General features: G+C 39.9%; 1 protein-coding gene across 2 annotated transcripts in view; it reads left to right on the forward strand.

The window, feature by feature from the left end:
* Positions 1 to 16,110, forward strand: part of slc38a9 (solute carrier family 38 member 9) — a 151,936-nt gene that overhangs the window by 128,368 nt on the left and 7,458 nt on the right. For both annotated transcript variants that reach the window (XM_050052700.1, XM_050052701.1), the window contains exons 7-12: positions 3,717 to 3,887; positions 7,396 to 7,455; positions 11,811 to 12,020; positions 12,512 to 12,619; positions 14,832 to 14,938; positions 15,213 to 15,326. In XM_050052700.1, coding sequence (XP_049908657.1) covers positions 3,717 to 3,887; positions 7,396 to 7,455; positions 11,811 to 12,020; positions 12,512 to 12,619; positions 14,832 to 14,938; positions 15,213 to 15,326 — 770 coding nt within the window. The remainder of the gene's footprint in view (positions 1 to 3,716; positions 3,888 to 7,395; positions 7,456 to 11,810; positions 12,021 to 12,511; positions 12,620 to 14,831; positions 14,939 to 15,212; positions 15,327 to 16,110) is intronic.

The raw sequence follows: 16,110 nt of genomic DNA on the forward strand, positions 1-16,110 counted from the left end.
CTGCTGCAACAAGGGCTAGCTGCACCTTTCCCATGTGAACTACCAGTGCACCCCACTTTTAAGTCAATACAACATATAAACACTTTAACTATCTGCCTTTTAACGTGCTACCTCAACTACTAATGTACAGTTTTAGCCCACTAACTATCCCACTATTGGATACATATTATATAGATAATCATCAGTTTCTACAAAATGCTTTAAATAATGTGCTGGGAATACGCAACAGCTGTGACTACTACCCAGTACAATGATGAATGTTAAAGTAACACCTAACTAATATTACTAGCCTTGTAAACTCTGGAGAGCTTTATTATTTTGGGGTCCTACCACTATCGATGTTGGAACCCCATTGTATTTGCTGCATGTTTTATTGTTTGTTTTGTGTGTGGAGGTTAGAGTTCTCAATGTGCCGAAAAATTTACAACCCAAATATAACCAAACTGTGTGAATCAAAGCCTAAAATATTGACCCTGAGCCCGACCAAGCCTGACCCCCACAAAAAGCAGCAGTCAGCTCCTATTGCCCGGGATGCTTCGGCTATGTGGCGACACAAGCCATGCATGTCTCAAGTGGAAAATGGACCAGCTCGGTGGATCACCAACTCTCCACACTGTATTTCCCTCCCAGAGCAGCTGCTTTGGGAGAAATGCTCCCTCCCTGCTCTGGCTGGGAGGAAGGACAGAGAGACCAGCACGGAGCCTGGCTGCTCCAGCTCCTTCTCTCTCTGCCTGCACTTTTTATTCTTTTATATTTAATTATTTAAAAAACAAACAAACAAAAAAAACAAAAAACAGTTCTTTTTTTGCAGAGCTCAAGCCCTACGTCACCTGGCCAGTCAGCACACATTTTCGTCCCAAACCTGGTCCAGCCTGTCGGGTTTTTCTGTAGCCGTCGGGCTCAGGTTGAGAGAACTCTCCTTCATAGCTGTATTTTTCATTAGGGAGTAGCTTTGTGTCTGTCTCATATTTGGTGTGGGATTTGTTTGGGCAGTGTGAGAGTGTGAGACAGAGCCTGTAAGTGGGTGTCTCATGCTGAAAGTTTGAGAGTTGGCAACCTTGTTAACATCATATGAGAAAATATTTAGAACATTATTGGTGCTGTTTGTTAGGAAAGGTGAGGGTTTCCATTATGCAATCCACTGACTCAAATTAAAGGTATCCGATGGGGTGTCTTGTGAACAAAGTTTCTATTTCCATTCAGTGTTTCCTCACCAAAACCAATTGTGTGTGTCCTTGAGATCTAATAAATATGTTGAGTGCATTTACTTCCTCATAAAGCAGATTTTTCTAATACATTTCAAACCAGCATTGTTTACATCCATTTTGACCTGCTTGCAGTCTTCGACCCCACCTTCGCTGGTGCATAGGTTTGTTTCTTAGTACATGGTAGAAAGCATTGCTCTGTAGCGCTAGCAGTTGTCAAAACTTCACAGGGTACTTTTAAAGTACCCTTTAAAAGGCCTTTTAAAGTACCCTTTAAAAGTACCCTGCAGCACAAATAAAAAAATAAGACTTTCTCATATGGGTTACATGCAGGGGCGATTGCTCTGAGACAACAAGGGAGGCTGATCTTCCCCTAAAATGTCATAGAAGAAATGGTCAAATATGCACTATTGAATTTGCATTGCATTAAACGTGCGCTAGGATGCGTTTCACATCGTGACTATGATGTTCAAACGTCAGCTGTTTATCACCAGTTTTCAGACGACCTCCCTGTCATACATTCTCAGCACGGTGGACGCAGAGCCTCCAAGCATTCCTATGAGACAGCGCTGAGCAGGTTTTTTTCATGCAGCAAAGCGAGATGGTCATTGGATAAATGCGACAAAATCGTCACTTCCAGGGAGGCTCAGCTTCCCTGGGACCTAATGGAGCAGTAGGCGGTAGAGGACACTAGGTGTATGCATGATGATTAGAGGAATTGTCTAAAGGCTGAACCCCTTTGTGATTGACAGTGCTTCGCATTCCGAGCTCAGTCCTATCCCGATGTTTGCGAGTGGAGTCTTCTGACAGAGTGCCATCCTGAGTTCCTTATTTCCATAAGCCATATAGCTCATTTTCACTGTTAAACCCATCTGAAAATCTTTGAGGTGTGTTTTGCTGTGGTTCTATGGCATGAGTGTGGTTGAAAAAACGGCTTCAATTAAATGTTCCTTTTATAAGTTAGTGCCTCGCTACAATAGCAGCCGCAACTGGTTACATGTCCTGTTTTATGTTTGTTTTGTCGTATGTGGAGGAGTAGCTTCTACATTAGCGGCAACTAATAGGGATCTGAATTATGAATTAAGAATCTGCTTCTATCACTGAGCTTCTGCACATAATACTAAGTATTCTATGTAGTTAGGAGATCATGGATATACTGTATATGCAGTGAACAGAAAAAATAACTTAACATATACATTTGTATTTTGCTTTTTGGGATTACAGTCTATCACAGAGAACATTACAAAATGATTTATTGAGATTAGTTTTAACTCAGACTTGCACTTCCAGACCCTTATGGCTGGAGCAGATTTTTGGCTGTGTCCACTGCAGGAGGGCATTTTAGCATGCCCAAGACCATATGTGTTAAAAGAGCCATTTTGTCCACTACCTACCACTGCCTCTACCTCCTGAGTACCCCAAGACACTGCAACTTCGGTTCCGAGTTGCATTGAGTGCTAGGACCCCTGGGTACACCTGCTTGCATGTCAGTTTTTTGTTACTACAAATTTTCCTTCTGTACATAACTAATAGTAATCACTTTTTAATTAAAATATGTGTTTGTTTTATACTGTTGTTCCTGCAGAGGAGTGGATCCTTTAACATGTATTTGGCACCTTTTCACACCTCACAGCAGCATGTACACTGAAACTGACCAAGTCAGGCAAACACATCACATCACAGTTCTTAAGATTAGACTTTATTGTAGCTGAAATTCTATTGATTTTCATCTTTCCCTGCACTTATAAACAGTGCAAATTTTTAAATGTCTGTTTTACAAATGAGTAAAGTGAGAGGAGCTGCAGGTTGCCGCAGTAAGTTTTTACACTGAAAAAATTCACATAAATCTCAGAGTTAGTTAGCAGAGAGGCTTGGGGATCTCCTAAATAATTTAATGACACAAAGGTGTTGCGTGATGGCAACAAGTAATCAACATTCAAGTTCTTTTTTTCCCTGTCAGTTTAGTAGGGTAAAGTGCTCTAAATACTACAGCCATTTATCCATGAGTAGGCAGTTGCTATGGTTAAGATAGCAACCAGAGATGTAAGTCACAGTTGTAACTTAGAATTTATGAAACAGAAACAAAACACAGTGTCATTGCTGCTGAATCCATCCACAATTGACCCTGAATCTGAAAGTGAACTGATTTAAACGGCTGAATTTATTAAAAGGTTTACTTAACAGAAGTTTAGCTCACTGATTGGATGTTTCTCAGTTAACACCCATTGGAAATTAAAGTTAAGTAAGTTTTTATGTCCACATGCCTGTACCTATTTTACGTCCCTACGACCTGGCTAACCTCCCATCTACAAACAGCAGGGTAAGGACTTGTAATTCTGAAAGCCAAAGACTACAAGGAAAGCTAGTGACTAGGACTCAAACTGTGGATGACTTTGCAGTAAATGATTTAAAGGGCATGATCATTGAGAACAGTGAAATGTACTGCTTTTTATCAGTGACATGGCAAAAATAATCCCACATGTATCTGTTCATTCTCTGTGTTCTCTCCAGCCTACATGGACACATCCGACTGGGAATTCCCTGATGTTTGTAGGTACTACTTTGGCAAGTTTGGCAAGTGGTCCAGCTTGGTCTTCTCCATGGTGTCACTTATTGGAGCCATGGTGGTTTACTGGGTCCTCATGTCCAATTTCCTTTACAACACCGGACAGTTTATCTACAGTAAGTCACAGTACTGAGTTAGCATCAGAAAAAAAGGTATCACAATGCAGTTTCATTTGGTTGATCAGCACACATCAGTGGTGTCTAATTATGGCCAGCCCTTCAAACATTTAATCAGTAGGGCAGACTAGTACCACAGAAAGGAAGAGTAAAAGCATAAACAGCCATAGTAAGATTTTGATGAAAAGATGCAAACAACAGGCTCTTACTGCACCTCTGCAAACAGCTCACCCCAACAGTTAAACGTCTTTTACCTGCCCTGCTGTGTGATGGAAAAACACATGCAGCAATCACAATAACAATAACAGGGGCTTAAGCTGTGGAGCAACCCGCTGCTTTTGAATGTCATCACCCAAGACAAGCCGTCATCAGTTAGAGACACACCTACCAGCAGGTAGCCCTGTTGTAATGGAAATGCAGATCCCTGCTGCGCTGGGCTGACGGCCCAAACCAAAGTGAGCCAAGCCAAGCCAGACTGTCGAAAAGGGGTATTAGACTTGCCTTTATTGAAGAAAAGCTGCTAACAAAGTTCCCCTAATTCAGTGCTTAACAAATTTCATTTCCTATAGATTATTCACAATAAAAGTCCCTGTTAATTTCTTATGTATAAATTTTTATTGTGAAGCACCAAAATAAGGAAATGTTGAGTTGTCAAGCAGCTTCTAATACGGCTAATAGCGAACATGAAACAGTAAAATGAAGCAGATATCTTAAGTATAAACAGGACACAGGAGAGAAACTAAACTCCAAACCACAAAGATTCAGTTAGAAGCTACAAAAGTACTGAGAGTTGACCACACAGAGACTTTTAGAGACACCTTTCTCTCTCGTCTCCCACAGACAGAGGTGAGTAGAGTCTTGCAATACACATACACGCTTGTTTCAGGTGAAGAAAAGCTTGGCGTGGCACGGCATATCTAAACTGATAATGGAAATGCACTCAACGTGGCCAAAAGTAACAGTTGAAAAGGCCCGTTAGTTTTTACTAGTTTTCAAAAGTTAGGGCGTAGTTGGACTGATTTACATTTATCTTTAATTTAATGATGGATATCAGTAATTCCTTTTTCTCTAGTAAGAGTAATGATTACAGATATCTACAATTGAATTTTCACATTTCAAAAAAAGATTGTAACTAGTGAAAATTTATTTTCCCATATCAGATTGTATTTATGATATGTCCGACATATTAACAAACCATTTCAGAATTGTAGGCATCATAGAAAAATACATAAAATGATACAAAGTAAGACGTTAGCACTAGGATGAGTGTTTCCATGAGTTCCACCGTGGCTGTATTTGAACATTTATCATCCCAGTGACTGCCGCATCTGGTTTATGTTGAATGTGTGTTAGCATGTTGGATGTGTTCCCAACCACATACCCTACAAAGGTCCTTGTTTACTACACAGCTCTTTCTCTGCTGCTGTTGTGACTGACCAGGAAGGTGCATACGGGTCTTCCACCTGTGCTGTTTAATTTGCCAGTCCACTTTTTGTGCTAACCTCAGCACCTCTTGCTGGGGTGGACAGCTAAATGTTTCCAGTCAGAAATTGCACTTGGGAACTTTGGTTCCTTATTACATCTATCAGTCTCCATACTGTGTGCATCTGCGTGTGGCTGTGTCCACTAGGCTATCACCTCTGTACTGTCTGTGACGGTTCAGTACGAATACACAAACGATTACAGCTCTAATGAGCATATTTTTTCAAAGTCTGCATCGCCATGTGCTCACCACTGAGTCCATTGTCATGCCATTGTGACTTTAAAGGTTTACTACTACTCACTACTGACCCACTCTCAGTGTGTGCTGGTGTATTTATCTGCAAAGACTCTGCCCTCTGCTTGAATTTTCTTAAGGAGTTTAGATATAGCATTTTTTGCCGTTATGTAACAACTCATTTGACCGATAACCAATACCGGTTACAATATATCAACTTTTTTTCCCAGCTAATTTTAGTGATCATCAAGTCTCTTCTGTAGTGGAATTAACATCTTTTTATACATGCGTACTCTTAACATGATGGCCCACCAGCAGATGGAGACATGAAATACATTGCTTTTCAATGTATGTAATATTCATTCGTTATGCAAAATAAGAAAAAACATGTTGGCCAATTCTGATGGTTCATTTTACAGCCAATATCAGCCAATATCGACGACTTGCCAATATTATTGTGCATCCCTAATTTTCTTCTTTCTGCTTATGTTGCTGTGTTGGGTATGTTCCTGGTCACCGTGCGCAGGTGAGGTTGGGACTTAATAAAAAACAGTAGCAACCAGGTGCCAGACTGTAAGCTGCACGCTAGAGTCCTGCACTGGTCCATTTTTTCGAAAAACCGCACCTGCCCATACCCATAAAGCTCAGTACCAGAACTGACCTGTTACCTGTCATTATGTCTAAGTCGAAGCCATGCCTCCCCACACCAATTTATAAAAGTCTTGCGACCCAACCCGCACTCATGATTAAACACACACAGGCTACAGTTAATCACATTAAGCTGGGTTCTCCATTTTTGAATTACAAATCCAGTGGACTAAAAGTCTTTTCCACTGGCTGTGGTTGATGCGGGGATGGCGAAAACATTCTGCACAATCACTGCCAGGTTAGGAAACATTTTAGGATGCTCCCTACACCACTATAAAACCTTAAAAGGGTCCTCCCTGGGTGTCTTAAACTCAATGTATGCTACCACCTCATCCTCAGGCTTAAAGGTTTCATGGGTGGAGTCCTCCACATTAGTGACAAATGTGACGACAGAGTCAAAGGTTACAGTTGTCACTGACTTACCAAATAAAAGGAATTGCGGCTTGATAATAGTGATTTAGATATCAAAATATTACACATATACTGCATATTTAATTTGTTTTATTCTGAAAAATAAAAAAATCATTTTTTTTCTCACCTGCTGCCTGCCCACGTGTAGTTCATTTTTACACAGCTTTTTGTGGGTTACCTGGTGGGCAGCTGTGGCAGCCAGTGCAGAGGAAACTACAAAAATCATGGACACAACACCAAAAACACAATATTGTGAGGTGAAATGTCAAGCGGACAACGCTTGTTCCAAAGCAAGAGTAATTCTGGGATTGGCTTCAGTTTCACTGAGGATCGTGTTTACAAACAGGAACACAATTCCTGTGTAGTGTACCTTTTTAAGTAGCTAGTTAAGCAGCTAGCTAGTTCATGTCATCAAATTCACTGTACATCATATGTTCTTAATGTATTTTGCAAATATCATGGAACTACACATCTCTGTATGTTTCAAAGTCCAAACCTCTTTTGACCTTTCCTTACAGAGTTACCCGTTGCAGAGCAGGCTGGTGGGAGTAGATGGGTGGCTCTGTCTGTCGAGAGAGTGATATCATAGCACTGTTAAGAGTATACATCAGAAAGCCTGCTTATAGATAATGGTTATTTTGTGGAGACTGATGGTAAATTATTAGTGGTTGCACCACTAAAAGTGCAGAAAGAGCTTTTGCTTGACCTGATAGTTTCCTCTCCTGTCTACAGACTATGCTCACAATGTCAACATGTCAGATTCAGAGTTTGGAACCAACAGCTCAGATAGAGGTAAGTCACTTACACTATCTGACTTTCAACTTTAACTTCATTGTAGATGTGGGTTTTAGCAGTGGTCACATTGGGCCTTATGTACAAACACTGTGATTGAGCAAATCTGTGATTAAACTGTGGGCATGAACATTTTACACACAAATCTGGGAGTCATTATTATTTTCTTACTTTGAATTTGTTCATATTCTGCAAACACATTTAGAACTGCCTCAGCCATGCATATACACAAATGATTAAGGCCTAACTGTCCTAGAGAATGTAAACACACGTTTTAATTAATGCAGAGCATATTAAAACCACATTCACATTCACCCTTAATTTAATAATGCATCGGCTAAATATATCAAATAACTATGAAACTGACAACCTTTCATCCACATGAGTTACTGTCATAACTAATATTCAACCATAAAAACTGAGTGTCCCAGTCCTAGCTTACAATGGAGTGTATGAAAATGTCCTTATTGAAATCTAACAGTTTTGGTTTTCATTGTTTTTATTAGCTTGGATGATAATGATTGCCATTCCCACTAATTTCTAGTGACAGGAAATTCTGCATTGTAGCCAATTTCAATTTGTAGCCAATGTTAGTTTTTAGCCTATTCAGGATATATAAAAGATTATGATTTATCTCCAAGCAGGTGTTACGATGGCATATCTAGTCTGTGCCTTCAGGAGAGAGTGCATCTTCAGAGACCGACATAACATGTTTGAAGAGAGTAATGAATATCTAATAAGCTGTCTCTGACTTTCGAGACATTCACTAATATGTGCTTAGAAACAGAGTTGGGTCGATTTCTGGTTTTGCTGGTCTGGTAGAGTGTAAGAGCTTAAACTGATGAACTGACATTTGTCCTTATGACACCTTCTAGCAAATTAAAAAGTAGTCTAAATTGGCAATCTGTTCTGATGGCGTCATTATGCTAAATGTAACCTGTACTGCATTAATGGTAAATGGACTTCACCTGTAAAGCGCTTTTCTAGTCTTCTGACCACTCAAAGAGCTTTTACACTACAGGTCACATTTACCCTTTCATTCTTTGATGATCCTTTCTGATTTATGCCCAGGGAAAACCACAAAGCGGGCAAAAGTTTTCAGAGCCAGAGTCACTTTTCTTACGACCAAACAAACCGTTGCCTCGCTGATGTGTTCAGTATCTCTGATGTTAGAAAGAAAACTGCCGCTGCTTAAGAATCACAGGGCAATGCAAAAAATTTGCTCCGATGATAATGCAAATCCACGATGAGTAATATTTGATATATCTGGATGGAACAGATTGTTAGATAAGTGATAGAGTGTGAGGTGAAATGGTATCTTTCATATTGACACTCCTCCAGGAATGATAAGACATCCATACGGGGTCTAATCACCATCTTCATATGCAACAGCCCCTGAATAATTTGTGCCTCAACATCAATGACTTTATTCACAAAAGGACATGCAATGTTTCCCCCTCCTGCTACATGCTCACCTGCTGAGCTGGTTTGCTTCACAGAGTATGTTGCCATAGTAACTGGCTCAGGGTTACGCTGAACTGGCTTTGTGAAATGGAAGACTCAGAGTTTCCCTCATCTCAGGCTTAACATACTCAGAGTTTTCACTAATCCCGCTTTCTGAAATAGGGCCCTGCTCTATCTCTGAGCCACAGCAGCAATATGATCATGTGATTTACATAATATTATGTTTGTAGATGGACTAAAAAAGTCACCAGTGTCTGACTGGCAGTGAGCCGAGGTCATGAAGGGGATCATGTTTCAGGAGATGGGTGGGGCAGAGCGCAAACGCTGTGTTTCTTTACAAAGTTTTTTTTTTTTTTTTTTTTTTTTTTTGAGGTGACAAGAGGAGATGTAGCAAGAAAATTAAAATTGCACCAACATGGCAGCACTTTGGATTTGAAGCCAACATAGGGGTGTCGAAAATAAGCGAGGCAGTACTGCTGTTACTGCTACTTAAATTTTGTCGGACAGCATGTTTATATTTATATTAGTCGACAATGACTGAGGAACGACTGATTAATGAAGTTAAGATGAGGAATTATCTACCTGATAACTTCTTATTTCACTGCAAAAACTTAAATAAGGTGGAGGCTTGCTAGAAAAAGATCGCCAGGGGGCTGACAGTTTCTGGTCTGGTGAGCTAAATGAACATCGTTTATAACAAGCCATGCTACTTTCTGTTAGCTATGTTGTATGTCAATTTTAGTAAATATCACAATATAAAAGGAAGATAGCAAGTAGGCTACTCACTCATGTTTTAAGTGGTTACATCTGATCTCAAGCAAACTGTAATGGATTCAGGTGTGCAAAGGGAGCTGTGACACATGGTAAAATTCGGTATACCGGTCCGGTCCGGTGGTTTAATATCAAACTGGTTTGAAAATTTTTACACTGGCCCAACCCAGGGGTGGGAATCACCAGAGTCTCCATGATATGATATTACATTACTTTAGTCACGATACAATATTATTGGGATTTTAAATGTGTTGCGATATGCTGAGTATTGCGATAAAATATATTGTGATTTATTGCCTGTTTTCAATTGCAAATAATGTCCCCAAAGGAAAACTTTGTCAACATCTGTTTTATCCAATAAGATAAAGTTTTCAGTCAGTCTATAAGGCTACCTTAAGTGTCATTTGTATTTATAATTTTGACATTTTATATAATAAGAAAATTGAAACTTGGCACTGTGTGATAATATGATATTGCCACACAAAAACATCGCAATACTATGCTCTATCAAATTTTTCCCCCACCCCTGGCCCAACCCTACTTAGAAACAACTTCACTGCTTTTCCATGACACAGCTCTGGGCAAACATATTTTCCATATAGAGGAATGGAGGCGTGACAGTATGCTGATTGCAGATAGCGGGTACATGCCTGTCAGTTTAGAATGATTCTGATCACTGAGATATGTACAGTGGTAAGAACAAAATTAGCTGGTGCTCACGTCTCATGAATCTGACAGTAATTTTGCTTACTTGGGCACTGTGTTCTGCTAATGAATTGAGTTTTTCACACCACAGTCCCGCATTCTTGTGCTGCATTTGTAGGAGGTCTGCAATGTTTGCTCCGGTGTGACTTTTGTGTACTGCTCTTGTTTGGAGAACGTGAGACAGCAGTCGCCAGTCCTCTGTGAGATAATGTGCCCTTATAATCACATATGAATCAACTGACCTTGAGTTCAGGCGTCACAAGTTAATGCCACCCTTCCTGCTGTACTTAAAGATTCCTCAACTTTATGCTTCACTTCTCTGTAGAGCTTGGTTGGCTGTGTTGGTGAAAAACATCAGGACAGAGTCACATACCTGGGTTCCAGTGTTTTTAGTATGTAACAAACAAAAGCCCTAGTTTTCAACAACGCTGTATGGACGCAGCTCTTTGCACATGAAGTAGGTGATGGACTGTGTTATTTTCTTAGCTCTCTCAGAGTTGGGTGGTAGTTTTGTCAAGCTAAGTGTGTCCAGTGTTGGTTGATTTTTTGGCAGAGCGGGTGTAGTATTAGCTTGGCTGTCAGTGGCTAATGCTATCTCTGGATGGTGGAGTGTGCGGTGAGCCCTCATGTTCGTAGTATTCCCAGAGTATTTTATTCTCATATGACACTGCTTGCAAATCGCATGTGTCACATCCAAGTCCTCCTTACTTTCTGTGTTAAAAATGCGCAAAAGGAGTCCGAAACGTCGCAAATAAATTTTATATTGCAAGTTAGACAGTGTGCGGGAGTCATTTTGCAAATTTTTGGTCTTCTCTCTCCAACGCACCTGTCTTGTTTTAATAGATGTGCGAAGTCAATCAATCAATCAATTTTATTTATAAAGCCCAATATCACAAATCACAATTTGCCTCACAACTATAAGCTTTATCAAAGAGGAAAGTCTTAAGTCTAGTCTTAAATGTGGAGACGGTGTCTGCCTCCCGGACTGTAACAGGAAGATGATTCCACAGGAGAGGAGCCTGATAGCTGAAGGCTCTGGCTCCTGATCTACTTTTGGAGAAGTGATTTCCTTTGTGTTAAAAAATCCCAAATAAGTCCAGACGTTTGATTTAAACACTGATTTAAACACTGATGGTGCATTTCTGATTTCTTTCTCTGGTGCCTCTCTGGTGTCAGTGAAGATATCACTACTGTCTTTTAAGATTCACTCAGTAAATTCTGAATTTTTTTTTATTTTATGTAGGTGAAGGAGACTTGTGTATGTTTGTTGCACCCACATTTCTGGACTACACACTTGTTATATTTGAAGAAATGACAGGCTGTTTCCTAAATCACACGTAGGGGTAAAAAAAACAAAAACTTTTTTAGTAAGTAAATTGACTGTCCTGGTAATGCTTTGCTGATTTGTTCAACAGTCATCTGTCCATACCCAAACACTGACCCTCAAGGGAACTACACTGTCTGCACGCTGTACCTTAGTACCAATGGAAACGATACATCTGATGTCAGCTCTTTTGAACACTGGTGGAGTAAAACCAACACCATCCCTCTCTACCTCATCATTCTGCTGCTGCCGCTGCTCTGCTTCCGTTCAGCCTCCTTCTTTGCAAGGTTCACCTTCTTGGGTAAGACAGAACAAAAGCAATGACATAAACAGTGGGTAGCAGTGTATGTCATAAGTCAAACAGCTTGGGCTTTGTGCCCCCAAATTTTCTTTCTAATTCACTGTTGGTGTTGTCAAACGCAGCACAGTTCACAGCTGAGTTTTAAAACATCAGCAGTGACCTGGGGAACACCAGGTGCTCCTCTTTAGATCTTTGATTTTCTTTGAATCCTAGCTAAAGGGTAAGCTGCCATAATTGATTTTTGGCAGCCAGGTAGCCGACAGTTTGTTGGATTTCTGATTGAAACATACTTATTCCTCTTTAAAGAAACCTAACAACTGACTGCAGGTATACAAGGTAAGCAAGCAAATCAGCCAGCATACTAGAGCTATGATCAGGTCAAACCTAACATCAACCCACACAGTTTCTGAATAGGCCCCTAGATTTTCTTCTGAATATGCTGTGTGCTGCATCAGTCATCCATTCTTGTTGTCTTGTTCCATCTCGTTCAGGCACCATTTCGGTGGTCTACCTGATTGTGCTGGTCACTGTTAAAGCGGTCCGCCTCGGCTTCCACCTGGAGTTCCACTGGTTTGACACAAGCCAGTTCTATGTTCCAGGTAAACCCTCACAAGTAGGCAGATATTGGTTATTGCTTGAAGTTAAGATTGTACAGGGCCATTCCTGTGACACTGTAGTATTTATCCCTTTAACAACTTTAGATGTATAAGCCCCTTGTAGACAATGTTACTGACTAATAGGGGTGGGAATCACCAGAGGCTCCACGATTCGATATTATCATGATACTTTAAGTAATGATACAATACTAATGCAATTTTGAATGTGTTTCAATATGCTCATTATAGTTGTACCTTGTGATTTATTTCCTGTTTTCAACTGTAAATAATGTCACCAAAGGAAAATGTCAACATCTGTTTTCGTCTAATAAGACCGTTTACAACCTGTTCATATTACTTCAGCCATTTTTTCCCCCAGCAAAATGTATTTAGTGGACTGAAAAAAGCTACTGATTATACTACTCAAGTTGGCTAACTAAAGTTTAATTTTGATTTGTAATATTGATGATTTATAGAATATAAAGAAAAACCTGGCACTGTGTGACGATACAATATTGGCACACAAAAATATTGTGATACTATGCTGTATTGGTCTTTTCGGAACTGCTTTATGGCTGTGCAAACTTCAGATTTTTTTTATGCCAGTGATAGCTGTGACCGAAGGTATTATGTTTTTAGGTTGTCCATCCCATTCACAATATCTGCAATATGCAATATTTCAAGAACACCTTGAGGGAATTCAAATTTGGTACAAACGTCCACCTGGACTCAAGAATGAATTGATAAGAATTTTGCAGTCAAAGGTCAGGGTCACTGTGACCTCAGAAAACATGTTTTTGGCCATAACTCAAGAATTCATACAGTAGTTATGACAAACTTTCACACATCTACATCTTATAGGATAAAATGATGTGATGATGAAGTGATGACATTTTCACTCCAAGAGGTCAAAGGTCAACTTCACTGTGACATCATAATGTTCTGCAAAAAACACTTTCCCTGCCATTATTCAACATCGTAACTATAAAAAATACAAACAGCCTATATAGTCGTTTTTCTTACAGAATCCATTATCCATAATCACATTCCCAGCATGTTATCAGAAGACGAAAAAAGGGGATACATAAATATAGTGGAACCTCAACAAAATGATGTCACCTCATCCATATAAGAAGTGTGGATAGGTCAGCCGTTAGAGTCCAACAGAGGTAAAAAAAAAAAAATCCAAAAAAGGTCCCCAGATACAATCAAACTTCTTTGTTGTTTTTGTACTAACAGAATACAATATTCTATCAGGAGTACTATATGATATGAGTTCATTGATCCAGAGTTTGGGTGCTGGGGATTTTTTCAGATTTCCAGTTTTTCAGAATACATTTTTTGCTGCAGTACCTGCAAGCAGGATAAAGTACTGTGCTGACTGTACGGATGTTCTGTGCTGCTGGATTGAAAAATGTGTGTGAAGCATCCAGGTTTAGAATTTGTAGCTTTGTTGCAGCAACATTCATATTTGTCTACTGTCATGGCTACATATTAGTCTGACATGGATGTAAACTGTAACTGCAACTTGACTGGTTTGGGGAGGCATACAACAACAAGGCAGTAATTCAAATCTGAAAATGTTTATATATTATTATATTTATCAAGATCGATATTGATCAGTCGACTGATTGATCGATTTATCGATCAGGATATTGAATTTGGCTGTGATCAGAATTTACATTGATGAGTTTATTACTGTATCCATTGATGTAATTGTTGGATGACGTGTTTTTGGCCTGCTGGCATAAGGATGTTGATTTTGTCAGTTCTTTGGTTGATGCCCAACTCTTCTAGACAGACAGACAGGCCAACTATTGCTGACCCAGATTGTTATGCAGTTTGATATTAAAATGTAAAATCTTTCTTACTTTTCCCCCAGCTCCACCATCTTGCCAAAAAATTGCCTCTCCCTCCCTTAATGACTGTCATAATAATTGACATTAAAATGTACTCTTCCTGCCCACAGGATGAACCTTTTCCATTTTGGCCTCTCCTTGAGCTTTCCTCTTTTACCGCCCCAGGGCCAAAATAATAACTTTTGCATGCAATTTACCTCATAATATGAAATCACAATGCTATGAAATTTGAACACAAAGCTTAAACCCTTTTGATTGTAGGAGGTAATGAACATTGCAACCATTAGGAGCACTAGTGTATTTTTTGGTTCTAAAAAGCAGCAAATGTATCATTTCTGTCTCCTTGGTTCTTTCAGAGTTCAGACTGCTCTTCCCTCAGTTTACTGGTGTCCTCACTCTGGCCTTCTTCATTCACAACTGCATCATCACATTAATGAAGAATAACAGACACCAAGAGAACAATGTGAGCTTTATTCACCCATGCTCCTACACAACTTCACACACTGCAAACATATTCATTAAACTGCACTAATCTGGTCTCTGCTGACTCTGTGTAGATAACACACTTAAGTCTCACGAGTTTTTTTATTGTGAATTACATGAGTTGGTACATTTTGATGTTACAAACAGGAAGGAAATAGTCTTCAAATATAAAAAATCAACTACATTTATTGACTTCAGAAAATAGTAAGTACAGAGCTGCTGAGCCTAATGTGGACGTGTTTGTGTGTTTTCAGGTGCGGGACCTGTCTGTGGCTTACCTTCTAGTAGGGCTGACCTACCTGTATGTGGGAGTGTTGATCTTTGCTGCCTTTCCCTCACCTCCTCTCTCCAAAGACTGCCTTGAACCAGTGAGACTTACACTTCAGTTTTCTTTTCTTTTTTCTCCAGTGTCTAATTTTGATGGGGGTTTTTTGCCTCCGCGCCAACAATGGCCATGGCTGTAGGCATTATGTTTTCAGGTAGTTTGTCCGTCCATACGTAAGCATGTACATCATTCCCATCCTTGTGAATGCAATACCTCAAGAAGGCTTTAAGGGAATTTCTTCAAATTTGGCAAAAGCGTTCTCTTGGACTCAACAATGAACTGATTAGATTTTGGTGGTCAAAGGTCAAGGTCACTGTGACATTTTCTGTGTCATTCTTGTGAATGTGATGTCTGAAGAACACCTTAAGGGATTTTTTTTTTTAATTTGACACAAATGCCCACTCAGACTGAAGAATAAACTGATTAGAATTTTGTGGTCAAAGGTCATGTTCAGTATGACCTCACAAAATACATTTTTGGCCATAACTCAAGAATTCATATGCTAATTATGACAAAGCTTCACACAAATGTCTAATAGGATAAAATAATTAAATGGTGACATTTTATATCTAAAAGGCCAAAGGTCAACTTCACTGTACAGGGTTCGACATAACCCATGGCCCAATGGCCCGGGGCCAATCAGAGCATGTGAGCGGAGCGGAGCGGGTGAAAATTTCCGCTCCTCGCTCGCAGACCTGTCACTTTGCGCCGCTCGTCCGCTCCGCTTGGTTCTGCGCATTCTTCGCTCCGCTCCATCATAAATTTTATCCCGCTCCACTCGCTCACCACTCCGCTCAAAAAAACTGCGTCGTACTACCCTAACCTGT

The sequence above is a fragment of the Epinephelus moara genome, chromosome 9 (genome assembly GCF_006386435.1).
Source record: "Epinephelus moara isolate mb chromosome 9, YSFRI_EMoa_1.0, whole genome shotgun sequence".
Taxonomy (NCBI): domain Eukaryota; kingdom Metazoa; phylum Chordata; class Actinopteri; order Perciformes; family Serranidae; genus Epinephelus; species Epinephelus moara.